At 37.3% G+C, this 26,944-nt stretch overlaps 1 protein-coding gene across 1 annotated transcript in view; it reads left to right on the top strand.

Moving 5' to 3' along the window:
• SYT10 (synaptotagmin 10) overlaps positions 1–26,944 on the top strand; it is a 117,699-nt gene that overhangs the window by 78,279 nt on the left and 12,476 nt on the right. Inside the window, exon 4 of the mRNA XM_027541702.1 lies at positions 19,832–19,952. Within this exon, the coding sequence (XP_027397503.1) occupies positions 19,832–19,952 (121 nt within the window). The remainder of the gene's footprint in view (positions 1–19,831; positions 19,953–26,944) is intronic.

The following is a 26,944-nucleotide window of genomic DNA, read 5'->3' as shown; positions in this document are numbered from 1 at the left end:
TTTATCTTGCTTGGGGCTGCCTGTGCTTTCTATACCTGGATGTCCACAGGTTAAGGAAGTTTTCAACCATTATTTCTTCAGATATATTTTCTTTCTCTTTGTCTCTCTCTTCTCTTTTTGGGGACCCTGTAAATATTATAATGCTTGATTTTTTTAGTGTATTTTTGTGTCAGTTATTGTATTCTTAATTTCTGACTGATTCATTATTATATTTTCTAAGTCTTTGTGAAAGTTCTCACTGACAGAAAGTCACAAGGATACCCACCCAAATGAGGAAAAGAATGGAAGAATTCAGTGAGAACTTTGAAACAAACTGACCATGGATTTGCATACATACTAGGTCATTAATCTGTATATTTTTGAGCAAGTTACTATATCTCTCTAAGTCTTAATTATCTTATCTGCAAAATGGGGATTATGAGCACATTAATCATGGTTTATTGAATAAACTAAATAAGATATGTGCTTAGCATAGATCCAGACCTTTTCTAAATTCTCACTATACATTAGCTGCTAAGAAGTATTGGCAAAATGATATCATTGGTATATTGTTTTGGTTTTTGTTATAGTTGGCTTATTATATAGGAATGAAGATCTTGGTGCTAAAAGTAGCTTCGCCCTGTTATTATACTGAAGATAGTTTTAGATGGTGTGTTTTTCTACTTAGATTGGAAAGTTTTGTGCAAGAGATAATTCAAATCTATTTAGTTACTGTATGCCATGACTCAGTGAGTAGATACTACTTTTTCTTTTATGATATATACTGCTACCTAACATGCTTCTTATCTCCCACCTGACTTGACTCTTCCTTTTCCACTGGGCCCATCTCCTCCTCTTTTTCCCCTCACCAACCTCTGCACGCACTTATAATGTGTATCTTATAAAACCTCAAAAGTTAATGATGCTGGTTATCTTCAGTATGCTACTTTCCACTATTCTTCAACCTGTTTGATGCATAAAGAGGTTGACTTGTTTGTCCACACACTCTATGTTCTCTGAGTTCTGGCAAAAGATGTTAGGGCAGAAGGAGAATGGTATTTGGCTATGTAGTCTCTTTAGATCTTTCTATGAGAGATTGTCTCAGGCTGGCTATGTGCTTTACCTGAGGGTACAGTTCCTCTCAAAGTAGGCTTTTCTTATTACACCTCTTTCTGAGATCTGGTAACTGTCCTCTCCCTTGCCCTTTCAGACCTCGGGGTCATTACTACCTCTACTCTTACCAGCAGCCAGGATATCACACTGTCTCTTGTGGTTTCCCTACTTCCTGCTTACACCCCTTAGATTCTCCCCACCCCCAATTAAACCCTTTGGAATTACTCTGATTTGTGTGTGTAACCCACTCCAGTAGTCTTGCCTGAAGAATCCCAGGGACGGAGGAGCCTGGTGGGCTGCCGTCTATGGGGTTGCACAGAGTCAGACACGACTGAAGCTACTTAGCAGCAGCAGCAGCAGTGTGTGTCATTCTGTTTCTTCTTATATCCCTGAAAGATATAACAAAGAGATAAAATGATTCCTGATTACAAACAGCTTAATTTCCTGTAAACTTCTAGGATCATGCATGCATGAATGCTTAGTTGCTCAGTCTGTCCAACTCTTTGCGACCCTATGGACTATGGCCTGCCAGTTTCTCTGTCCATGGGATTTCCCAGGCAAAAATACTGGAGTGGGTTGCCATTTCCTTCTCCAGGGGATCTTCATGACCCAGTGATCAAACTCACGTTTCCTGTATCTCTGGCATTGCAGGCGGATTCTTTATCCATTGAGTCATTGGGGACCGTGCCACATGTGGAATATATTCCACATATTTATTACTTTTAGGGAAGCTAAATTAGTCCTTTAAATGCTTGGTATTAAGATAAAGTTTTCAGCTATTAACAAGGCAAAATAGGTATGACATTGTTACAGTCTTCTAATCTTTTTTATACAGAGAATTTCAATGGGCTTCCTTGTATCAGAATTTCACATTTCATTGCAACTGAAAAAAATCTGAATTTCTGTCTTTTAAAAAATCAAGATTTCAGAATAAATAATACACCATTTATTTAGATAGTCTAAAAAAATGACTCTATTTATGATAATTTTTTTAGATTTCAAAACATATATTTGTGTGCCCAGTTTAGAAATATAATTTAAGAACACATTATACATATATATATATATATGTATATATATGTCCCTACTTTTTCAATAGAAACTACTGAATATAATTTAGCCTTTGCTTATCAGTGGTGATCTTTATGACCATTAATTATGATAGTAAATTTAAAAAGCAGACTTTTATTTTTGTCCTTTATTCATCTATTACACTGTTTTTTCTCCATATAAGTATACATGCTTCCTACATTCCTTACTTCTCCAATTTGTTCCTTTTAGGTTGTATAATAAAATATCTAAGTTGGACTATATATAAGTAGAATCAATATGTGTTAAATAATGATTTGAGATTTTGTTCTCATAGTAAAGTGCATGAGGCTTGTAACAGGATAGAAGTCTTTTTATATTAATCTAAAAGCTCAAGGGTATGTTCTGAGTAGGTTTTGAAAATCTGTATCTTATGATCATATTATTTTAGAATTGGTAGAGAATTCAAGTGATCCTTTTGTTTTATAGTTTAGCAAATGGAAGTCCAATGATAAGAAAATTACCAGTTCACACTGCTGATTAATAGAAAGTTTAAAACTAGATTTTAAATCATTAATTAACTCTTGGTTCAGTGTTGTTTGCCTTGAAATATGTTAGATTGCATGTTTGAAATATGCTAAAAATAAATGAAAAGAATTAATTTTTTAACATGGAATTTCACTTTTGGTTTACAGAACTAAAATCTCAAATTACTTACATAATTTGAATTTAATAAAAATTTAATATGATACTTCTGACAAAATATATGTCAAAAATTTAAAACTTACAACCCTGTCAAATTTATCTTTACAACATTGATCAAAAATGCATGAAGTGCTAAGCAGTAATTGTTGTGGCCTTATCACAACAGTAGTCAGAATCAATGCTATTTCAGGGAATGTCTAGGCTATTTTTCTTTCTTATATATATGTGTGAAAAATCCACACTAGAAGTATAATTTGATTGTATTTATTGTTTGTATCTTTCTATATTATAATGTTTGGAGGTTATAGGAAACAGAAAGAAACTTTTTATGCCCATGATGTTCTAGCAACATATACAGGTCTGTTGCAAGTTTTAGGGATTTAGTATAATTCTACTGGTAGTATTTAATTAAAATTTTTCCTTTCTCTCTTGCATTTAACTAGTTTAATTATTAATATTCTCTTATATAGTGAAAATAATATGCAGTTGATTTTTAAATATTCAAAATCTTCTCCTCTTCTATAATAGACTGCATTAAATAGTTTCCTAAAATTCAGTAACTGATTTTCTAATTAAAATTTTTTTTTCAAAGAAATATAGTACTTCATTCACTAGCTTTGAAATCTAAGTCCATGAAAACAATTCTGAATTTGTCCTTCTGGTTTGTAAAATGTGAAGCAGTATTTCCTTTGAAGAAAGTCACAGAGGAAAGCAGAAGACCACAGGAACTCAAAATGAGTGTCCTTTAATTACAATCCAGGATTTGTTACCATCTAGTCATATCATTTTGGGGAAACTGCTTACCATTTCTGAACTTGTCCCTACAACCATAAAAAAAAAAAGGTTTATAATAATATCAGCCCCATGGGAATAATTTTGAAAATAAAATAAGATAATAAAAGTGAAGTTCTGTAAAATTTAGTTACTTTAAAATAAGTTCTGTCACTTATACCCAACATGCTATAATCTTGTAAATAAAGAAAACAGCTACTTGTCATCTACTTCATTCAGTTCAGTTCAGTCTCTCAGTCATGTCTGACTCTTTGTGACCCCATGAACCTCAGCACACCAGGCCTCCCTGTCCATCATCAACTCCTGGAGTCCGCCCAAACCCATGTCCATTGAGTCGGTGATGCCATAAAACCATCTCATCCTCTGTCATCCCCTTCTCCTCCTGCCCTCAGTCTTTCCCAGCATCAGGGTCTTTTCAAATGAGTCAGCTCTTCCCATCAGGTGGCCAAAGTATTGGAGTTTCAGCTTCAACATCAGTCCTTCCAATGAACACCCAGGACTGATCTCTTTTAGAATGGACTGATTGGATCTCCTTGCAGTCCAAGGGACTCTCAAGAGTCTTCTCCAACACCACAGTTCAAAAACATCAGTTCTTCAGCACTCAGCTTTCTTTATAGTCCAACTCTCACATCCATACATGACCACTGGAAAAACCATGGCCTTGACTAGACGGACTTTTGTTGACAAAGTAATGTCTCTGCTTTATAATATGCTGTCTAGGTTGGTCATAACTTTCCTTCCAGGGAGTAAGCCTCTTTCAATTTCATGGCTGCAATCACCATCTGCAGTGATTTTGGAGCCCAGAAAAATAAAGTCTGACACTGTTTCCCCATCTGTTTGCCATGAAGTGATGGGACCAGGTGCCATGATCTTAGTTTTCTGAATGTTGAGCTTTAAACCAACTTTTTCACTCTCCTCTTTCACTTTCATCAAGAGGCTTTTTAGTTCTTCACTTTCTGCCATAAGGGTGGTGTCATCTGCATATCTGAGCTTATTGATATTTCTCCCAGCAATCTTGATTCCTGGGTTTGTGCTGAGGAAGTTTGTGCTTCCTCCAGCTCGGCGTTTCTCATGATGTACTCTGCATATATGTTAAATAAGCAGGGTGACAATATACAGCCTTGATTTTCTTGAATATCTTGAATATCTACTTGATTAGTAATATCCAATTCCCTCCATGTGTTAAATCTCTTACCTTAATATTTAACTTTCTTAAATGTATTACTGTCACAATGTTTTTAAAAATGAATAAGATATTCTTTACTATTATCCTCAATCTTAAGTTGATTAAAACATGACACATTATAAAAGACTGTGCTTTGGCATACACTGCTTTAAGTCTTTCTATAAATTTAATTAGTTCACTAAACCAATTTTTACTTGGTTTTTTACTTGGTTTTGTAAATTTTTACAAAATGTTTACCAATGTTAAACCATTCAATCACTGATTGTATACCAATTTTATTTATATTTTTGGAATGCTTTTAATTTTTGTATATGCTATGCACAGTCCCATACCCCATAGTAAGTAATAGGATGATTTACAAGTATAGGCACATATTAAATAGCAATCTAGGAAAGAGCTTAGACTCTTTCTAAGGAGCAGGAAATTATGTTTAAATAGGTTGCTACTGTACCAAGTAGATGCAGATGTTTCAATTTATAACTAGTTATTTATAGAGAAGCAACTATGATATAACTGATATGATGACTATAAAATATTGCCCACACAGTGAAAAATAATGACTAGGTGAACATTTTTATAACAGATGCTGGTTACCTGCTATGCCTATTTAGACCAAGGATTTAAATTATCTATGTTATAGGTTCAATAACTTCTGTTTAGTTCTTCTATTTGCCAGGTATTCTTCTGGATGTTTTAGGACATAAAGTGTCCCCAGTCTAATAAGGCTTACTATGTAGAAACAGGTGATAATGAAAGAAATATGAATATCTCCAGTGAATGAAAGTGCTATATGAGGCAAGGTAAGGGACAAGAAGTTGGCAGTGAGGCAGAGCCACTCTTCATAGTATGGTCAGATAAAACCTCTCTGATGAGCATGGTAGATGAGGGTCAGGTCACTGAGAGCCTTTAGGTCATGGAAAGAACTTTGAATGATATTCTGAGTGACATGTGAGACCACTGATGGCTTTTGATCAGAAGTGAGCCATGACTTCATTTATTAGCTGTAAGATCTCTGGCTACTATATGGAGAAAAAACTTTGGCAAAGGAATGTGGAACCAATTAAACCAATTTCTTATTTTTTAAAATAGTGAAGCTAAATTCATCCAGTTCAATATCTTCATATAGCAATAACTGAGAAGAATTCCTTCAATCAGGAATTTTGTAATGATATTTAAAGGCATCAAACATTCTAAGGACTGCTGTATACAGTTTACTACACAAGTTTCTATAACCTATCTATAAATAGTAATTAAGTTTTGAAAATAAGTCTCCAGTTTCTCTCAGCAAGAAACTTCCTTATCTCTTAACCAGTAAGATGAAGAGTTCTTATCAAATTTGTATACTCTAATTGTGTTCCAAGTTCTTCTTGTCCCAGTGTCTATATTAGTCTATCCCATTTGCTCTTTATGTAGATGGTTAGGATACTTCATTTGTTAAATCCAGGAAGGTTTGTTTCAGCTCTATCTCTTCAACCTGAGCATTCAATGACTCCTGGTAGCTAATCCAAATGGCTGTATTGGATTGTATAAGAGTTAAACCATTGTGTCAGGTAGTTATTTCCTGCTTGAATTAAGGGCTGAAAATGGTTCTCCTACTGAGACAAAACAGGGGCAATATTAAATAGCATCCTTGGCAATAATAGCTCTTGGCTGTGATCATTAAGCACTTAATGCTCAGTATGCTTTATAATGGTCCCATCTATAACACTACTATGCTGTCTGCCCACTTCTGCCTTGACTTCAAATAAGTTTCATCTTTGTTCCATGACCAAGCACAATGCTTAATATTATATGCTTAATACAAAGGCATTCCTTCATTATGGAAAAACTAGCAGGTCCTGCTAAAGGACACCAGGTGAGCCTTTTCTCTGTTTTTAATGGAGATGGTGGGAAAGAATCAGTAAAGAAAATGTGAGGTAAAAATTCAGGAATGTAACTAGGTTTTCTGATAAGACCCTCATTTGGTTATTTCTTCTCCATCTTCATTGAACATGATGAAATCTAGTTTAATCGGAATCACTGAGAGAAAGAGGAAGGGCAGGGAGGAAGGGTTGTTCACAAAGTGTGGTTCTTTGAAGAAGAAGGAGGGAAATGAGCTAGAAACTGGAACAGGATTATAATGTTAATTATATTTCCTAATTGTAATTCTGCCAAGCACCTTCTTCGTCGTTTTCCCTTGCTCCCCATAGTCACTAGACTGCTTGCCCTGGCTGAGTGGAAGAGATGGTCAGATGTACAAAAAAAGAAGCAATTTTTCCACCTTAGGGATGTATTTATTTTGAAATTCCAGAGTGCTATAGAATTATAGCAAACATAATGCCAAATCACCCTAGAGTAAAGGGATCTATAAAGAAATAGGTTCAATAAAACTAGCAGATACGTATCATGCAACTTCAGCTCTCCAAATCCTGTGTACCTTTAAATGACTCAAAAGTGTTTTGAGCCATACATGGATATGCCCTTGCACACTTCTAGAGGGTTTCCTCATAAAGCCCTCAACAGTCATGAACAGTGTCTTAGCTCAGTTGCTCTCTGGTTAATGAGCAGTCTTTACATCTTCAAACGGAAGTGAAGTCCCTGCTGCCACTGACCTGGCTTGATGCTTTTATGATTTTTTCATTCAGTATGCTTTTTATTGAGAATCAACATTATGATGCTCATGAACAATAGAAATATTGTTATAAACAAGAAAAGAATAGTATTTCTTGAGCGTCTGCAAATTGAACATACATTATCTTTGCATATTATCCCTTTTAAGTCTAAATGCAACCTCCCCAGAAAATTATTATCGATATTAGTCATGAAAGTGGATCTCATCTTGATTACAGAGAAATTCTGGGTTGATCTGAGTAAGTATTATTGAGAAAGGGTCCTAAAGCAGTGATCTTGTTTACATTCTGGTCATAGTTAGACACTTAAAAGCCTTACCTCACAACATCTTTATATGATGCTTCCTCTATTTGTAATTTCCTTTACCATTAGTCATTCTTCAAGATTCAGTCACCCACTTCTGAAGTTCTCCTAGATCCTCATGGGAAGAAGCAAGTATTTTTCATCTCTACTCTCACAATTAAAACCCAGGAATCCCTCTAAAAGACTGTACAACACTGGATTTAAAAATGTACTTTAAAATTATACAGACGTAAGTATTTTTTATTCCATTTTGTCTCTTAATTATGTGATGTTCTGAGAGGCTATGTAACTTACACAAAATCCCATATAAGCCCTATAAGGAGAAAAATTTTGTCCTGATCATCAGTGATCCCCTAATGACAAGAACGAAGAAGGCAATGGCACCCCACTTCAGTACTCTTGCCTGGAAAATCCCATGGACGGAGGAGCCTGGTAGGCTGCAGTCCATGGGGTCGCTAAGAGTCAGACCTGACTGAGCAACTTCACTTTCACATTTCACTTTCATGCATTGGAGAAGGAAATGGCAACCCACTCCAATGTTCTTGCCTGGAGAATCCCAGGGACGGGGGAGCCTGGTGTGCTGCTGTCTATGGGGTCGCACAGAGTAGGACACGACTGAAGTGACTTAGCAGCAGCAGCAGCAGCAATGATAAGAAAAGTGTTTTCCATTTAGGCTGTTCTCAATAAACACAAGCATACTAATAAATGAATGAATGTTTAAAAAATGATGAGGTATTTGATAAAGCTAGAGTGCAGAGTTTGTTGTATCACTTCAGCTGAGTTTAGTTCAGTCACTCTGTCATGTCTGACTCTTTGTGATGCCATGGACTGCAGACGCCAGGGCTCCCTGTCCATCACCAACTCCTGGAGTTTACCTAAACTCATGTCCATTGAGTTAGATGGTGATGCCATCCAACCATCTTATCCTCTGTCATCCCCTTCTTCTCCCACCTTCAATCTTTCCCAGCATCAGGGTCTTTTCAAATGAGTCAGCTCTTCGCATCAAGTGGCCAAAGTATTGGAGTTTCAGCTTCAACATCAGTCCTTCCAATAAACACTCAGGACTGATTTCCTTTACGATAGACTGGTTGGATCTCCTTGAAGTCCAAGAGAGTCTCAAGAGTCTTCTCGAACACCACAGACCAAAAGCATCAGTTCTTCTCCACTTAGCTTTCTTTATAGTCCAACTCTCACATCCATACATGACCACTGGAAAAACCATAGCCTTGACTAGATGGACTTTTGTTGACAAAGTAATGTCTCTGCTTTATAATATGCTATCCAGGTTGGTCATAACTTTCCTTCCAAAGAGTAAGCATCTTTTAATTTCATGGCTGCAATCACGATCTGCAGTGATTTTGGAGCCCAGAGAAATAAAATCTGACACTGTTTCCACTGTTTTCCCATCTATTTCCCATGAAGTGATGGGACCAGATGCCATGATCTTCGTTTTCTGAATGTTGAGCTTTAAGCCAACTTTTTCACTCTCCTCTTTCACTTTCATCAAGAGGCTCTTTAGTTCCTCTTCACTTTCTGCCATAAGGGTGGTGTCATCTGCATATCTGAGGTTATTGATATTTCTCCTGCTAATCTCGATTCCAGCTGTGTTTCATCCAGCCCAGAATTTCTCATGATGTACTCTGCATATAAGTTAAATAAGCAGGGTGACAATATACAGCCTTGATGTACTCCTTTTCCTATTTGGAACCAGTCTGTTCCATGTCCAGTTCTAATTGTTGCTTCCTGACCTGCATACAGATTTCTCAGGAAGCAGGTCAGGTGGTCTGGTGTTCCCATCTCTTTCAGAATTTTCCACGGTTTATTGTAATCCACATAGTCAAAGGCTTTGGCATAGTCAATAAAGCAGAAATAAATGTTTTTCTGGAACTCTTGCTTTTTTGATGATCCTGCTGATGTTTGCAATTTGATCTCTGGTTCCTCTTCTTTTTCTAAAACCAGCTTGGACATCTGGAAGTTCAAAGTTCATGTATTGTTGAAGCCTGGCTTGGAGAATGTTGAGCATTACTTTACTAGTGTGTGACCCACTATGACTAAATTAATGGAAAAAGGCATTGAAGTCATGTTTTCTCCCCACCCTTGCCCTACTTGGACCCTTGATTGGGATACATTTCCTGCAGCAGTGAGCCCAAAGGAAGGAGATACCCCATGTCCAAAGTCAGAGAAACCCCAGTAAGACAGTAGGTGCTGAAGTGGCTGTGAGAAGATACCCCATATCCAAGGGCAAAGGAGACGCCCTAGATGGTAGGAAGATGCAAGATGGTAGGAGGGGCAAATTTGCATTTAGAATCAAATCCCATTCCCACCAGAGACACTAAGAGGGCTCAAACAAAGCTTCTGTGCACCAGGACCCAGGGACCCCATACAGACTGAGACAGAACTGTGTTTGAACATCTCTTGTGGAGGTATGGGTCAGCAGTGGACTGCCACAGGGACAGGGGCTCTGGGTGCAGTGGACTTGGGTATGGTATAAACCCTATTGACGGAGGTCGCCATTAACCCCACTATAGAGCTTCTAGAACTTACACAGGACTGGGAAATAGACTCTTAGGGGGCACAAACAGAACCTTGTACACCAGGAGAAAGGAGCAATGACCCCACAAGAGACTGACCCAGACTTGCCTGTGAGTGTCCAGGAGTCTCCAGCAGCGGTGTGGGTTTGTGGTGGCCTGCTGCAGGCTTGGGGGCACTGAGTGTAGCAGTATAAGCCTGGGATCTTTTGAAGGAGGTCACTATTATCTTCATTACCTCCACCATAGTTTGAAAGTAAAAGTGAAGTCGCTCAGTTGTGCCCGACTCTATGCGACCCCATGGATAGTAGCCTGCACCAAGGTCCTCCATCCATGGGATTTTCCAGGCAAGGGTACTGGAGTGGATTGCCATTTCTTTCTTCAGGGGATCTTCCTGGCTGGCTTCAGGTAAATAGCAGAGAGGGAACACAGCTCCACCCATCAAGAGGAAATTGGATTAAAGATTTACTGAGCATGGCCCCTCCCATCAGAACAGGACCCAGTTTCTGTTGACTATGCCAAAGCCTTTGACTGTGTGGATCACAATAAACTGTGGACAATTCTGAAAGAGATGGGAATACCAGACCACCTGACCTGCCTCTTGAGAAACCTGTATGCAGGTCAGGAAGCAACAGTTAGAACTGGACATGAAACAACAGACTGGTTCCAAATAGGAAAGGGAGTACGTCAAGGCTGTATATTGTCACCCTGCTTATTTAACTTATATGCAGAGTACATCATGAGAAACGCTGGGCTGGAAGAAGCAGAAGCTGGAATCAAGATTTCAGGGAGAAATATCAATAATCTCAGATATGCAGAGGATACCACCCTTATGGCAGAAAGTGAAGAGGAACTAAAAAGCCTCTTGATGAAAGTGAAAGTGGAGAGTAAAAAAGTTGGCTTAAAGCTCAACATTCAGAAGATGAAGATCATGGCATCTGATCCCATCACTTCATGGGAAATAGATGGGGAAACAGTGGAAACAGTGTCAGACTTTATTTTAGGGGGCTCCAAAATCACTGCAGATGGTGATTGCAGCCTGAAATTAAAAGACGCTTACTCCTTGGAAGGAAAGTTATGACCAACCTAGATAGCATGTTCAAAAGCAGAGACATTACTTTGCCAACAAAGGTTCGTCTAGTCAAGGCTATGGTTTTTCCAGTGGTCATGTATGGATGTGAGAGTTGGACTGTGAAGAAAACTGAGCGCCAAATAATTGATGCTTTTGAACTGTGGTGTTAGAGAAGACTCTTGAGAGTCCCTTGGACTGCAAGGAGATCCAACCAGTCCATTCTGAAGGAGATCAGCCCTGGGCTTTCTTTGGAAGGAATGATGCTAAAGCTGAAACTCCAGTACTTTGGCCACCTCATGTGAAGAGTTGACTCATTGGAAAAGACTCTGATGCTGGGAGGGATTGGGGGCAGGAGGAGAAGGGGACGACAGAGGATGAGATAGATGGATGGCATCACTGACTCGATGGACGTGAGTCTGAGTGAACTCCGGGAGTTGGTGATGGACAGGGAGGCCTGGCGTGCTTTGATTCATGGTGTCGCAAAGAGTCAGACACGACTGAGCAACTGAACTGAACTGAACTGAGCATGGCCCCTCCCATCAGAACAGGACCCAGTTTCCCCCTCAGCCAGTCTATCCCATCAGGAAGCTTCCATAAGCCTCTTATCCTTCTCCATCAGAGGGAAGACAGACTGAAAACCACAATCACAGAAAACTAAGCAATCTCATCACATAGACCACAGCCTTGTCTAATTCAATGAAGCTATGAGCCATGCCATGTAGGGCCACCCAAAACAGACAGGTCATGGTGGAGAGTTTTGACAAAATTTGGTCCACTGGAGAAGGGAATTGCAAACTACTTCAGTATTCTTGCCTTGAGAACCCCATGAGCAATATGAAGAGTTTGTTGTATATAACAAGGAATTTGTAAATGAAAGTAGAAAAAACATAAGAACCAACTTGATAGGGACTATGTGTCATGTTGAGGAGTATGGACTATATTGAAAGTCCTGTGTGTCCAACATGTATCAGAGAGTCAAATACTTGGAATTTTTAGCAGAGCCAGGGAACAATATAAATGACCCTGAATGTTACTTGTTCAACATGGTCTTTTCTCACAAATCCCTAACCAAATAAACCCTATGTTCTCTACCTTAAGGACTGTATCCTTCCTCATCTGAACGACATTGTCTTGGAATTTAATTGACAGCTATGTTTTATAACTGCTTATTCTTAAACTTGAAATCAAGCTATGAGCACCAACTGATCCTTTCTAGTCTTTCCAATGAGGTTTTGTCGGCTCTTTAGCACACAAAGACTAAAAGGGCCTGTCCATCCAGTCTAAACATACCTGAACTATGTATATTATTTAGTCCTCATTTTACTAGCAATTAAGACACAAAATTTTAGAGCTGGAAAATCAACTAGTTTTTCTCTTTGAACACCTTCATTTTATACCAAAAAACACCAAGGCCAAATAGGGTTAAATGGATTGATTGATTTCCTCAGGTGTATAGGAGGTGTGGGTCAGAGAGATATAAGTATTTTACTGTAGTTTAAATTCAATAGACCCTCTTTGGGTCTGCATTTCACTATAGCTTCATTTCATGAAGTAAAATAGTATCTTTAAGAAGACACTCACTTGATCCAATAACATATTTAACAAAGTGAGGAAAGCCATCTGTTTTCTTACCAAGCAGGAAATTTGGAAGGCAGGCTGCATTTAGGATCCTAAGTGGATGTGATGACTGCTGTCACTATGGCAACAAGTTGTTCATTTAAAGATTTTTTAAAATAAGTCTTAATGATCCTTCTAATATATCTGAATTCAAGCATGTCTTTAGCCAGCACTTCCCTATATCTGCTTACTTCAGTGATCCCTCTCTTTGGTCTTTTCCTGGCCTAATGTAGCCTACTCAAAATAAATAAATGTTTTTAAACCATTATTTTCATTGGTATCATTACTTCTGAATGTCTATTCATGCCAGGCACCTTATATGGATGATACCTACCTTGTGAGGCAGAAGTTATTATCCCCATTTTACTTGTGATCAACCTGAAGTTAAAGGAGGTCATATTTTTGCCATGTGCTTGGGAACTAGTACATGGAATATGTAGCTTTCAGCTCTGGCTTTTCCAATCCAGGAACCTATGCCCTTTTCACTCTGCCAAGCTCCCACTCTCTAGTGTTTCCAAAACCTTTGGATCCCTGTTGCCCAGAGAAGTCACCAAACCAACTATATCTAGCCTTAAACCTCCTTCAACATGTTGCCAAACTCCATATTTCTCAACATAAATTGTCCATTTTTATTTCTGAGTATTTATCATAGTACTCACCTGTAGCATTATTCCTACTCTTCCCTGTAAAACTCAATTTCATTAATTCTTCAAACCCAACATAAGGATTATTTCCCTCAAGGAGTGCTTCTGTTGGTTATTGTACACACTAGTCACCGAGCCTTTAAACTGCCTCCTCTCCATATCTTGAGCTCACTATTAGTTCAGTTAGTCCTGAAATAAGATATGCAGTGCAACTGTTTGCATACTGATTTATCTTTCCAATGATTGCTGTTTTAATGAGACAGTACACACAAGAACTTTATAAATGTGACTATGTTTCAGAAGTTGACTGCAGCCAGTCATTAATTATCTTGATCTCTCCAGCTCTATGTCTGTGGAACCAGGTAAAAGAAATCAAAGATACAGTGTCTAACCTGACCCTAGTGTTAGCTTTTATTCATAAGCCCTTTATTCCAATGGATTAAGAAAATTGTCACTGTGACTGTTTCACCAATTATGTGTGTGTGTATCAGAATTAAATTTAAGTTGTCCTATCTGAAAGAAAATTTATGGAACATGATATCCTAGACTTAATAGTAGGCTTTCAAATAACTATATGCATAAAGACACAAATGTTTTTCAAAGGTTAATATGGGGAGTTCATATTTATAGAGCATTACAGTAAATGAGATTACTCATAAATAAAATTTTCAGAAATTCAAAGCATTTCTCATTTTAAGCCAAAATTATTATTTTAAACACTTTAAGGTTTGGGGATAAAAATAACTTCAAAAAAATAGTGTATACTTCTCTACTTTCTTAAACAAAACATAAAGGATAATTTTCCCTAGCTTGATGACTCAGAATCATCATTTTGAACTTTAATTACTCTTCAACTCTGTAATAAGATGACATTTTTAAGTTACTGAGGCATTATTAGTGTTAGTCACCTTTGATACAAAATGATTCTAGATTGCTATCCTTTTTAGGATACAGTATTTGCTTCTTTTTTATATGCTTTGTATCTCTGTAGCTATTGTTTATCTCTGCTTTGCTAGACCTAGTGCTGTTAGTTTTCCCAACTTTACATTTCATGTGTGAGTTTTGACCTGTTACAGATCAATACACCAATTAAAAATTCTTCTTAGAATTTTGTCTAAAATAATAGTAAATGGGTGTTGGATAGGGATGGTATAGCATTCTTATATAAGAGAATTTTACTTCATAACTATATTATATTTATGCTGTATATTCAGAGACCTTTCAGTTTATTTCCTGGTCTTTTGCTGGGTCTGGGAAGTTCAGATTGTTGAAAGTGACTTTCCTTATAAACTGCATTGCTCTGGGACAGACAGAGTCAAATAAAACTCAGTCTGGTCCCTGGAAGAGGGCTATCAATATAGGGACAGATTCAGTGGTGGGTACTGAGATCAATGCACATTGTAGCTCAGAAGACTGTCACCAAAATCCAGAGATTTGATGCACTCTTGTTATGGGATCTTTTTATAGGTCATACAGCCCTTTACCTTCATCAAGTTCATTTCTCATAATTATCTCTTGTATTGCTTCCAGATTTAAAAAGCTGAAGAATATTGGTATTTACCCTAGAGAATATTTTGCCCTTTTCTATATATGGGCAGTTTTACTTCTTTCTAATTTTTACTTCCTAAAGGAAAAACTTAGTCTTAACGAAGACTCAAATTTTGTGCAGTTATTACACATGGCTACAATACATTAATTTTCCCCACTCAGCTCATTCCAGTTTCCTTAAAACTCCTGACTATATGGAATTGACACATTTAAGTAGATTTCTTAGTACTTCAGTGAGCAAAAAGCCAACTAGCTTGTCATCAAAGTGGTCCTTTAAAAAGTGGTCCATATTCTTTTCTTTCAGTTTATTTGGGCTAGTTCTTCAATCACTCGTCAATTTAACCTCTTCATATTTGCCAATACCTATCGATAGTCAAAATTATGTTGCAATCAATTCACAGATAGGATCTTTCAGAGATGGCACCAAACACAGCAAACTTTCTTTGTTCTACCCTGTAAACATGTGATACATCAAAAGAAAAAGAAAATTACTCCTACAGATTGTGTGATGTATAAAAGTAAAACCATCAGTCAGAGGTATGAAAATGTTTTATTAACCCCTTTAGAAGTCTCTGTGTACTTTTTTTCTGCACAAGCAGAAAATGTGGTTCATGTCCTGTTGAATTCTAAATATGTTGTCTCTGAGATTATCTCTCCTATTTCTTGCCTAATTTATCCATCACAATCCCCAACATGTTTCTTGGTGGCACTTGGTACCTTGTTCTATATTTATAAAGGGATCCTTTAATTTTTGTTGTTGTTGTTCAGTCTCTCAGTCATATCTGACTCTTTGTGACCTCGTGGACTTCAGCACGCCAGGCTTCTTTGTCCACCATCTCCCAGGGCTTGCTCAAACTCATGTCCATTGAGTTGGTAATGCCATTCAACTATCTTTTACTCTGTCATCCCCTTCTCCTGCTGCCTTCAATCTTTCCCAGCAACAGGGCTTTTCTAATGAGTCAGCTCTTCCCATCAGGTGACCAAAGTACTAGAACTTCAACTTCAGCACCAGTCCTTCCAATGAATATGCAGGACTGATTTTCTTTAGATTGACTAGTTTGATATCTTTACAGTCCAAGGGACTCTCAAGAGTCCTCTCCAACACCACAGCTCAACAGCATCAATTCTTCAGTGCTCAGCTTTCTTTATGGTCCAACTCTCACATCCATAAATGACTACTGGAAAAACTATAGCTTTAACTAGATGGATCTTTGTTGTCAAAGTAACGTTTCTGCTTTTTAATATGCAGTCTAGGTTTGTCATAGCTTTTCTTCCAAGGAGCAAGGGTCTTTGAATTTCATGGCTGCAGTCACCATCTACAGTGATCTTGGAGCCTCAAAAATAGTCTGTCACTCTTTCCATTGTTTGTCCATCTATTTGCCATGAAGTGATGGGACCAGATGCCACAGTCTTAGTTTTTTTGAATGTTGAGTTTAAGCCAGCTTTTTCAGTGTCTTTTTTCATCTTCACCAAGGCTCTTTAGTTCTTCACTTTCTTCCAAAAGAGTGGTGTCAACTGCATGTCTGAGGTTGTTGATATTTCTCCCAGCAGTCTTCATTCCAGCTTGTGATTCATCCAGCTCTGCATTTCTCATGATGTACTCTGCATATAAGTTAAACAAGCAGGGTGAAACTATACAACCTTGACATATTCCTTTCCCAATTTCAAACCAGTTTGTTTTTCCATGTCCAGTTCTAATTCTTGCTTCTTGACCTGCATACAGATTTCTCAGGAGGCAGGTAAGGTGATCTGTTATTCCCATCTCTTTAAAAATTTTCCACAATTTTTTGATCCACACTGTTAAAGGTTTTAGCATAATCAATGAAGCAGAAGATGTTTTTCTGGAACTCTTGACTTTTCAATGATCCAATAGATGTTGACAATTTGATCCCTGGTTCCTTTGCCTTTTCTAAATCCAACTTGAACATCTGGAAGTTCTCGGTTTATGTACTGTTGAAACCTAGCTTGGAGAATTTTGAGCATTACTTTGCTAGCGTGTGAAATGAGTGCAATTGTGTAGTAGTATGAACATTCGTTGGCATTGCCCTTCTTTGGGATTGGATTGAAAACTTACCTTTTCCAGTCCTATGGCCACTTTTGAGTTTTCCAAATTTGCTGGCATATTGAGTACAGCAGTTTAACAGCACTTTAATTTTTACCAGCTTTCAACAAAAAGTGCCTACTCTGATTGATAGTTCCTGGGAGGACAAACATCCAGAAAAGGAAAGAAGGATGGGCTACAGACAAAGAATTTTAACCCATTAACTGAGCCTAAAGAAATTCTTGGAAAAGAGAATAAGTAAAGAATCAGATAAATAAATTCAGACTTATTTTATTAGCTGTTTATAGTCTTATATACTGACTTCCTCCTCAGCTGAGATCTTCAAGGGCAGAATCATGCCATCTCTCTTTTAGTATCTATAGCACCTACCAGTGTACCTAACAAATAATGCTCAATATTTTCTTGGTAGGGAAAAGAATGAGTCCTGTAGGAGGCTGTACCTTCCTGTTTTCCTCAGGCTTCTCCTTTTAGATCTTTCTTGCTCTTTTAAGTGTGCAGCAAACAACCCAGAGGAGAGCCATTTGGATATACTTTTGTTTTAAAATAATTATTTTCTTACCCTTTTTTAAAAATAATAATTCTTCTATTTATTTTTTTCACTTATCCAATATTTATGAGCGCCTGATATGTGTTAAGACATTGCTCCATGTGATAGCAATACAGCAATGAACAAAACAGCATGCCTTATCATATGCCAGACACTTTGTTAAATGCCTTGAACTTTATTTACATTATCTCAATTACTGATTAAAACCCCTGTGGGGAGGATATTTTCTTCAATCTGAAAATGAAATTTCCGAGATTCAAAGCTTAATTAAATTTCCTAGGATCTCACAGCTCAGAAGGAGAAAACAGGAGTCAGTGCAACTTTAGCTGACTCTAATATTTATGCTCTTAATTGCTAGGCCTGATGGTTCAGAAGGTAAAGAATCTGCCTGCAATGCAGGAACCCCAGGTTCTGTCCTTGGGTCAGGAAGATCCGCTGGAGAAGTGAATGGCTATCCACTCCATATTCATGCCTGGATAATTCCATGAACTGAGGAGCCTGGTTGGCTATTGTGCATAGTCCATGGGGTAGAAAAGAGTCAGACATGACTGAGCAACTAACACTAATTCTAGACCATGAATAAAGAAATGGGAATTACATAGATCAGAACTTGAATTGTAAGAATTAGTCCAATAAATGTTAATAGTGTTTCATGAAAAATTTTTAAGAACCAAGTTTTATGAACCTGAATGAATAGCAACTTGTTCTTCCCCATATTAAATCTACCACAGATTTTCTAACCAGGAATAATTTAATTTAACTCCTGTAAACAACTTTTTGAGAAGCATCCAGAATGTGCATTGTTCACACTCATTTTCATTTGTCCACCATCTATGCAGACTTTGACAGCAAATTTATCTATTCCAGGATACTATGGACAGTTTTACTTTACAAATGAAGCAAAGCTGTTCAGATTTTTATCCAGATTAATTAATAGTATTTTCATTCCTTAGAAACTGCACTGAAAGTCAGCTATGTACTTTCACTAGGTTACAAAAATAAGATAGATAAGATCTATATTCCCTTAGACCTTACATATGGGAGTCGGGGAAATGAAAAATGAATTTAAAAGATAATTCTGATGATGCTTAGTGCTATGAAAAAATGTGAAGAATCTGTGATTAGGGTGGGTATAGGATAGGAAGGAGGAAGGCCTCACTGAAGAGATTTTTTTTTGAGCTGAGCCCTATATGGTGAGCTGAGTCAGCCATATAAAGTTATGGGAGAGAAAAAGAAAATGCAAAAGTCAAAAGCACAAACACCATCTGATGAATAACTGAGAAAAAGGCTTTTGGCCTACATGAGAGTGAACTGAGGAAGGGGCAAGAGATTAATAGAGTGATAGATGAGACCAGATCACATGGGGCCTATGTGAATGACTTTGTAATACATTATCTAAACAAAGACATATTTAATAATAGACAGAGATATTCTGGATAATTATACCAGGACAAAAGGTATTAATCTGGAATTTCCTAGATATACCAGCTGTTTAGATGATTTTAAGCAGGAAAGTGAGATAATGTGGTTTGCATTTCATAAGTCACCACACTGACTGCTTCTGATTAATCTTTGCAGTAATCCTGATAAAAAGTGAAAGTGGCTTCCATGAGATTAATAGTAATAGAGCTGCAAAGAATGTCAGTAATTTCAGATATGTTTTATAGATAATGTAGGCAAGATGTGGATTGGATGTGTTAGGGGTGAGAGAAAAAGAAGAATAAAAGTAAGTGCTAGGTTTTTAACTGCAACCTCTGGATGAATTAAGATACCATTTCCTGATTTTGGAAAGATGACAGAGGAACTGGTTTTAGTAAATGTTTGCAAATAAGTAGAACCAGCAGTCTTATTCTGACTGTATTAAGTTTGAGATTCTGGTTAGAAATACAAGTAGATATATCAAAATACCACCTGGGATATACTCTCTTTTCTTACCTGTTTATTAGAGCATTTTTGCATTGTAACATATATCCTCAATAAAAAAATTTAAAATGGAATTCAAATAGTCCATTAAAGTGATTTTTTTTACTCAGCAGTAATTTTTTTTTTCACTATCTGGTGTTTTAAATTGCTAATGTTACTTATTTCCTTTCTAGGAAAGTATAGATCTGGGTGAAATCATGTTTTCCCTTTGTTATTTGCCAACTGCTGGACGTATGACATTGACCGTCATCAAGTGCAGAAACCTGAAGGCTATGGATGTCACTGGCTCATCAGGTATGTTCACAATTGGCTAATGGGGACATTACCAAAATAACATGCCATATAGCTGAAATTATGAATGGCTACTGAATTATTAAGTTCATTTGTCTGTTGTGGGGCACTATATGCTAAGTCACTTCAGTTGTGTCCGACTCTTTGTGAACCCATGGACTGTAGCCCGCCAGGCTCCTCTGTCCATGGGATTCTCCAGGCAAGAATACTGGAGTAGGTGGCCATTTTCTTCTCCAGGGGATCTTCCCAAGATTAAAGCAGCATCTCTATGTCTCTTGCATTGACAGGTGTGTTCTTTACCACTAGCACCACCTGGGAAGCCTGGGGCACTATAAAAGTAGGAAAAAAAATTACCAACTAAAGTGTTCTAAACACCTCTTTAGTTTACATTATCACTATGGCATTTTTGAAAGGTATTATCAAGTAGATTGTCTTTGAACTTGGGTTTATATTTTAATTTCTTTCTCTACTGATTTAGTTCTTTCACAAAAAGTGTGTAACTTACCATATACTTTGGGGCTTCCCTTGTGGGTCAGCTGGTAAAGAATCCACCTGCAATGTGGGAGATCTGGGTTCGATCCCTGGATTGGGAAGATCCTATGGAGAAGGGAAAGGCTACCCACTCCAGTATTCTGGCCTGAAGAATTCCATGGACAGAGGAGCCTGGAGGGCTATAGTCCGTGGGGTCACAAAGAGTCGAGCACAACTGAAGTGACTGAGCATGCATGAATGCAGGAACAGAGAGATATAATAAAGTAAATGAACACACCTTAAAGTTTCTTAAAAACATCAGTGGAGAAAATTACCCTTGTTCTAGATTTGATAAAGAGGTAAAACCCCATCATTCTCTTTAATCCCTTCATTTAAATCACCGCAGTTCTGGAGAGTTATTTGTAAGTTAATAGGGAACTTTGGCACAGCTCTGTGGAAGAAAAAATGATAAGGACAGAGTACGGAGGTCAATAGCATTTGTTGAATTAAATAAATAAGAAATAGTAATGCAGATATAGTAAAAGATGACATGGGGAGTGCAATCTATAACCTTTTAGTTCTTCAGAACAAAATAAACTAAATTTGCAACACAAAAAATATTAAGAGCTCTAATGTAGAAAGGATTCCAGGAAAAATTAACTGAATAAAAAATGATGTACAAGCATAAATATGGATATCATGCTCCTTTTGATATAAGAATGTGTAATCTTAAAATATATATCATGTTGCTAATATTTGCATAAAGAAATAATTGAGTGATATATAAAAACTGAGGGGTGGAGAAGTATGGGAACAGATGGGAAGGAGACTTCTCATTGCATGTCTTTCTCTGTCTCATCTTTTAAAATTTGTTATGAATTTTTATTCATTTTTTAAAATTTGCAATGCATAGTTGAAATGTAAAGATAGAAAGAAAGGAAATTAATTCTACATTCATTTTGGTGAAAAAGTCTTAGGTAAACAAATGTGGAAGAACTTAAGATAAACAACGTATTCTGCAAATTATTGTTTATTTTGCTCTTTCTACCATGTATTGAAAGAGAACCAAATTTCCAGACAAGCAAATAGCAAAGTTGTAATTAAATTCAAGAATATTTTTTATTTCTATGAAGCTTCTCATCAGGGGAGTGCATGCTTTGAGAACATCACCTCATTAAGTCACACATCAGCCTTGTGAATCAAGTAAGGAACCAGTAAATTATCTTTATCACTAATAGAGAAATGTCATCAGAGACATGATGGGGGTAGTAAATGATAAACCAGGCCTCATTCTCACTGTTAATAAGAGGCTTAGGCCTGGGGCTCATACCACAAAAGTGAGTTTCTTCCTTAGAACATAGTTCCTATGATTAAAAATTGAAAAATATATAGGAATGTTTCTATTTTGCAAATAAGTTCATTTATATCATTTTTAGATTTGCATATAAGCAATACCATGCAGTATTTCTCTTTATCTGACTGATTTAACTTAGTATGACTTCTCTAGGTCCATCCATGTTACTGCAAATGGCATTATTTCATTCTCTTTTAATAGGTGAATAATATTCCATCATGTGTGTGTGTATACATCTTCTTTATCCATTCCACTATCAATGGACATTTAAGGTGCTTCCATGTCTTGGTTATTGTAAAACAGTGAACACTGGGATACATGTATCCATTCAGACCATGTTTTTCTCTGGGTATATGCCCAGGAATGGGATTGCAGTGTCATATGGTATCTGTATTTTTAGTTTTTGAAGTGAAGTGTTAGTTGCTCAGTTGTGTCTGACTCTTTGTGACCCCATGGGCTATAGCCTGCCAGGGTCCTCTGTCCATAGGATTTTCCAGATGAGAATACTGCAATTCTTAAGGGAAAAAGGGAATGGGTAGACACTCCCTTCTCCAGGGGATCCTCCCAACCCAGGGACCAAACCTGTGTCTCCAGCATAGTGGGCAGATTCTTTACTGTCTGAACCACTAGGGAAGACCCAGTTTTTGAAGAAACCTTTATAGTGGCTGTATCAATTTACATTTCCACCAACAGATTAGGAAGATTCCCTTCTTTCCACACCCTCTCCAGCATATATTTTTTGTTGACTTTTTTGATAATAACCATTCTGACTAGTGTGAGGTGATATCTTATTATAGTTTTGATTTGTATTTCTCTAAGTAATTAGCAATGTTGAGCATCTTTTCATATGCCTTCTGGCCATCTATATGTCTTCTTTGGAGAAATGTCTATTTGGATCTTCAGCCCACGTTTTGATTTGATTGTATTTTATAATTTTTATTTATTTCTTTATTATTTATATTTTTGCTGTGTTGGGTCTTTGTTGCTGCATGTGCTTGTCTCTAGTTGAGGTGAACGGGAGCTACTCTGTAGAGGCCATTTGGGTTTCTCAATGTTGTGGCTTCTATTGTTGTGGAGCACGGGCTCTAGGGCTCATGGGCTTCAGTGGTTGCTGCATGTGGGCTCAGTAGTTGTGGCTCCTGGGCTCTGGAGTGTTTAGGCTTAAGAGTAGTTGTGGGTTGTGGGCTTAGTTGCTCCATGGAAGTGGGGTCTTCCCAGGTCAGGGACTGACCCTATATCTCCTGCATTGACAGGTGTATTCTTTACCACTGAGCAACCAGGGAAGCCTTGGGTTGTTTGCTTTGATGATGTTAAAATGCATGATCTCTTTGTAAATATTGAAAACAAACACCTTGTCAGTCACATTGTTTGCAAATATTTTCTCCCTTTCTGTGGATTGTCTTTTAGTTTTGTTTATTGTTTCCTTTGCTATGCAAAAGCTTTTGAGTTTAATTAAGTCCCATTTGTTTATTTTTGCTTTCATTTCCATTACCGTGAGAGACAGATCAAAAAAAAGATGTTGCTGCGATTTATGTCAGAAAGTCTTCTGCCTATGTCTTGCTCTAAGAGGTTTTTTTTAAAAAAAAATTAATTTATTTATTTTAATTGGAGGCTAATTACTTTACAATATTGTAGTGGTTTTTGCCATACATTGACATGAATCATCCATGGGTGCTCTTAAGAGTTTTATAGTGTCTGGTCTCACATTTAGGCCTTTAATCTATTTTGAGCTTATTTTTGTGTATGCTGCTAAAGAATGTTCTAATTTCATTTTTTAACATATAGCTGTCTAGTTTTCCCAGCACCATTTATTGAAGAGCCTATCTTACCTCCATTATTTCATTGTTTAATTTTTCCACTTTTGTCATAGATTAATTGACCATAGGTGCATGGGTTTATTTCTGGGTTTTCCATCCTGTTCCATTGATCAATATTTCTATTTAGACAAACTCACAGAGTTAGAGAACAAACTTATGGTTACCAGGGGGAATGGGTGGGGGGAAGGAATAGCCAGGGAATAGGGGATTGATATGTACACAATGCTATTGATATATACAACCTGGGCTTCCCTCATAGATAAGTCAGTAAAGAATCTGCCTGCAATTCAGGGGATCCAGCGTTCAATTCCTGGGTCAGGAAGATCCTCTGAAGAAGGAAATGGCAACCCATTCCAGTATTCTTGCCCGGAGAATCCCATGGACAGAGGAGCCTGGCAGCTACAGTCCATGGGATCACAAGAGTCAGACACGCCTTAGCAATTAAACCACCACCATACCCTGCTATATTTAAAATGGATAAACAACAAGCACCTACTCTATAGGGAAGATAACTCTACTCAATACTGTAACAGCCTAAATGGGAAAAGAATTAGAAAAAGAATGAAGTGAAGTGAAGTGAAGTGAAGTCACTCAGTCGTGTCCAACTCTTTGCGACCCGATGTACTGTAGCCCACCAGCCTCCTTGGTCCATGGGATTTTCCAGGCATGAATACTGGAATGGGTTGCCATTTCTTTCTCCAGGGGATCTTCCCTACTCAGGGATCGAACCCAGGTCTCCTACATTGTAGGCAGATGCTTTACCGTCTGAGCTACCAGGGAAGCCCAGAAAAAGAATAGATGCATGAATATGCATAAAAATATATGCATAAAAATATATGCATAACTGAATCACTTTGCTGTAAACCTAAAACTAACACAACATTGTTAATCAACTCTGTATGTGTGTTTGTTAGTCGCTCAGCTGAGTTTGACAACTGTATGCCAATATAAAATAAAAAGTTTAAAAAAATACAAGCAGTCATTGAATATTTCCCTTTTACCTTGTTTTCCTCTATATACCTTATTTCCAGCCACAAAATGTGTTTTGGCCCCTTGGTACAAATGCTTATGAAATATACAGATACATTTTTCTAGAATCTAAAAAACATTCATTTCATTCATTTGCTGAAATAAATTAATGTCACATTTTTGGCTTATTCTAAGGAAATAAGATCTATTATTACATTGATAGAGTGAAAAAAAATTGTGGTGCTATAATTGGAGGGTAATTGTAATGAAAAAAAAAAAGAACAAATGAAGATAGAATAGACAGTTTTACCACCTAGCAAACTCACCCCAATGCCTATACCCTCTTCCAAAACCATGCTTCCTTTTAATAAAAAGGTACAAAAAGCAAACTTTTGATAAATGTTATATCAGTTCAGTTCAGTTCAGTTCAGTCGCTCAGTCCTGTCTGACTCTGTGACCCCATGGACTGTTGCAGGCTTCCCTGTCCATCACAAACTCCCAAAACTTGCTCAGACTCACGTATATCGAGTCAGTGATGCCATCCAACCATCTCATCCTCTGTTGCCCCCTTCTCCTGCTTTCAATCTTTCCCAGCATCAGGGTCTTTTCTAATGAGTCAGTTCTTCCCATTAGGTGGCCAAAGAATTGGAGCTTAAGCTTCAGTCCTTTCAATGACTATTGAGGACTGATTTCTTTTAGGATGGACTGGTTGGATCTCTTTGCAGTCCAAGGGACTCTCAAGAGTCTTCTTCAACACCACAGTTCAAAAGCATCAATTCTTCAGTGGTCAGCTTTCATTATGGTCCAACTCTCACATCCATACATGACTACTGGAAAAAACATAGTTTTAACTAGACAGACTTTGTCAGCAAAGTAATGTTTCTGCTTTTTAATATCCTGTCTAGGTTGGTCATAGCTTCTCTTCCAAGGAGTAAGTGTCTTTTAATTTCATGGCTGCAGTCACCATCTGCAGTGATTTTGGAGCCTAAGAAAATAAAGTCTGTCACCATTTCCATTGTTTCCCCATCTATTTGTTATGAAGTGATGGGACCAGATGCCATGATCTTAGGGTTTTTTTTTTTTTTTTTTAATGTTTTGGAGAAATAACTCCAGAAAGAATGAAGAGACAGAGCCAAAATGAAAACAATGCCCAGTTGTGGATGTGACCAGTGATGGAAGTAAAGTCTGATGCTGTAAAGAACAAGATTGTATAGGAAACTAAAATGTTAGGTCCATGAATCAAGGTAAATTGGAAATGGTAAAGCAGGAGATGGCAAGAGTGAACATCACGATTTTAGGAATCAGTAAACTAAAATGGACTGGAATGGGTGAAATTAATTCAGGTGACCATTATATCTACTACTGTGGGCCACTATATCTACTACTTCTAAGAATCCCTTAGAAGAAATGGAGTAGCTCTCATAGTCAACAAAAGTCCAAAGTACAGTACTTGGGTGCAATCTCAAAAGGACAGAATGATCTCTGTTCATTTCCAAGGCAAATGATTCAGTATCAGAGTAATCCAAGACTGTGCCCCAACCACTAATGCCAGATAAGCTGAAGTTGAATGGTTCTATGAAGACTTACAAGACCTTCTAGAACTAACATCCAAAAAAGATGTCATTTTTGTCATAGGGGACTGGAATGCAAAAGTAGGAAGTCAAGAGAAACCTCTAGTAATAGGTAAGTTAAGTCTAACAGAGTTTTGCCAAGATAAGGCAATGCTCATAGCAAACACCCTCTTCCAACAACACAAGAAATGACTCTACACATGGACATTGGCAGATGGTCAGTATTGAAAGGAGATTGATTATTTTCTTTGCAGCTGAAGATGGAGAAGCTCTACACAGGCAGCAAAAACAAGACTGGGAGCTGACTGTGGCTCAGATCACGAACTCCTTATTGCAAATATTGTATGATTTTCTATAATACTATGACAGTTTTTCTACTTAAGGTTAGAGATCGATCAGCTAGGGCAAAACTTGTTACCAATTATTTGTCCTCTTTGGCCCATAAAAATATAGCCTAAATGAAAATTTCTCTTTCCTATTGACATCATATAGACAATACATTTGACGAAACTTCCTTGAGAATATATGTAAACCAAATTTTACCTTTTTTCATTTTATATGGCTGAGCATTTAATAAATGATTTGTAGTAATCATTCCTTCAATCCAAACTCCTTATCAAGCATGATGACTGAAACAGAACCTCTAAATTTAGTGCCTTTTCCAACAATTCAAGACAGTCCTAACAAGTATAGTTTTGCTAATTTCAATTCATTGTGATTATATATACTTATGCAGATACAATTGCTATTTCATAAATTTTAGTCTTCTAAATCACTTTGAAGAAAATAAATACAATTGTTCCTATTTGGATT

This window comes from Bos indicus x Bos taurus, chromosome 5 (genome assembly GCF_003369695.1).
Source record: "Bos indicus x Bos taurus breed Angus x Brahman F1 hybrid chromosome 5, Bos_hybrid_MaternalHap_v2.0, whole genome shotgun sequence".
NCBI classification, from domain to species: domain Eukaryota; kingdom Metazoa; phylum Chordata; class Mammalia; order Artiodactyla; family Bovidae; genus Bos; species Bos indicus x Bos taurus.
This window is presented reverse-complemented; position numbering and strand designations above follow the sequence as displayed.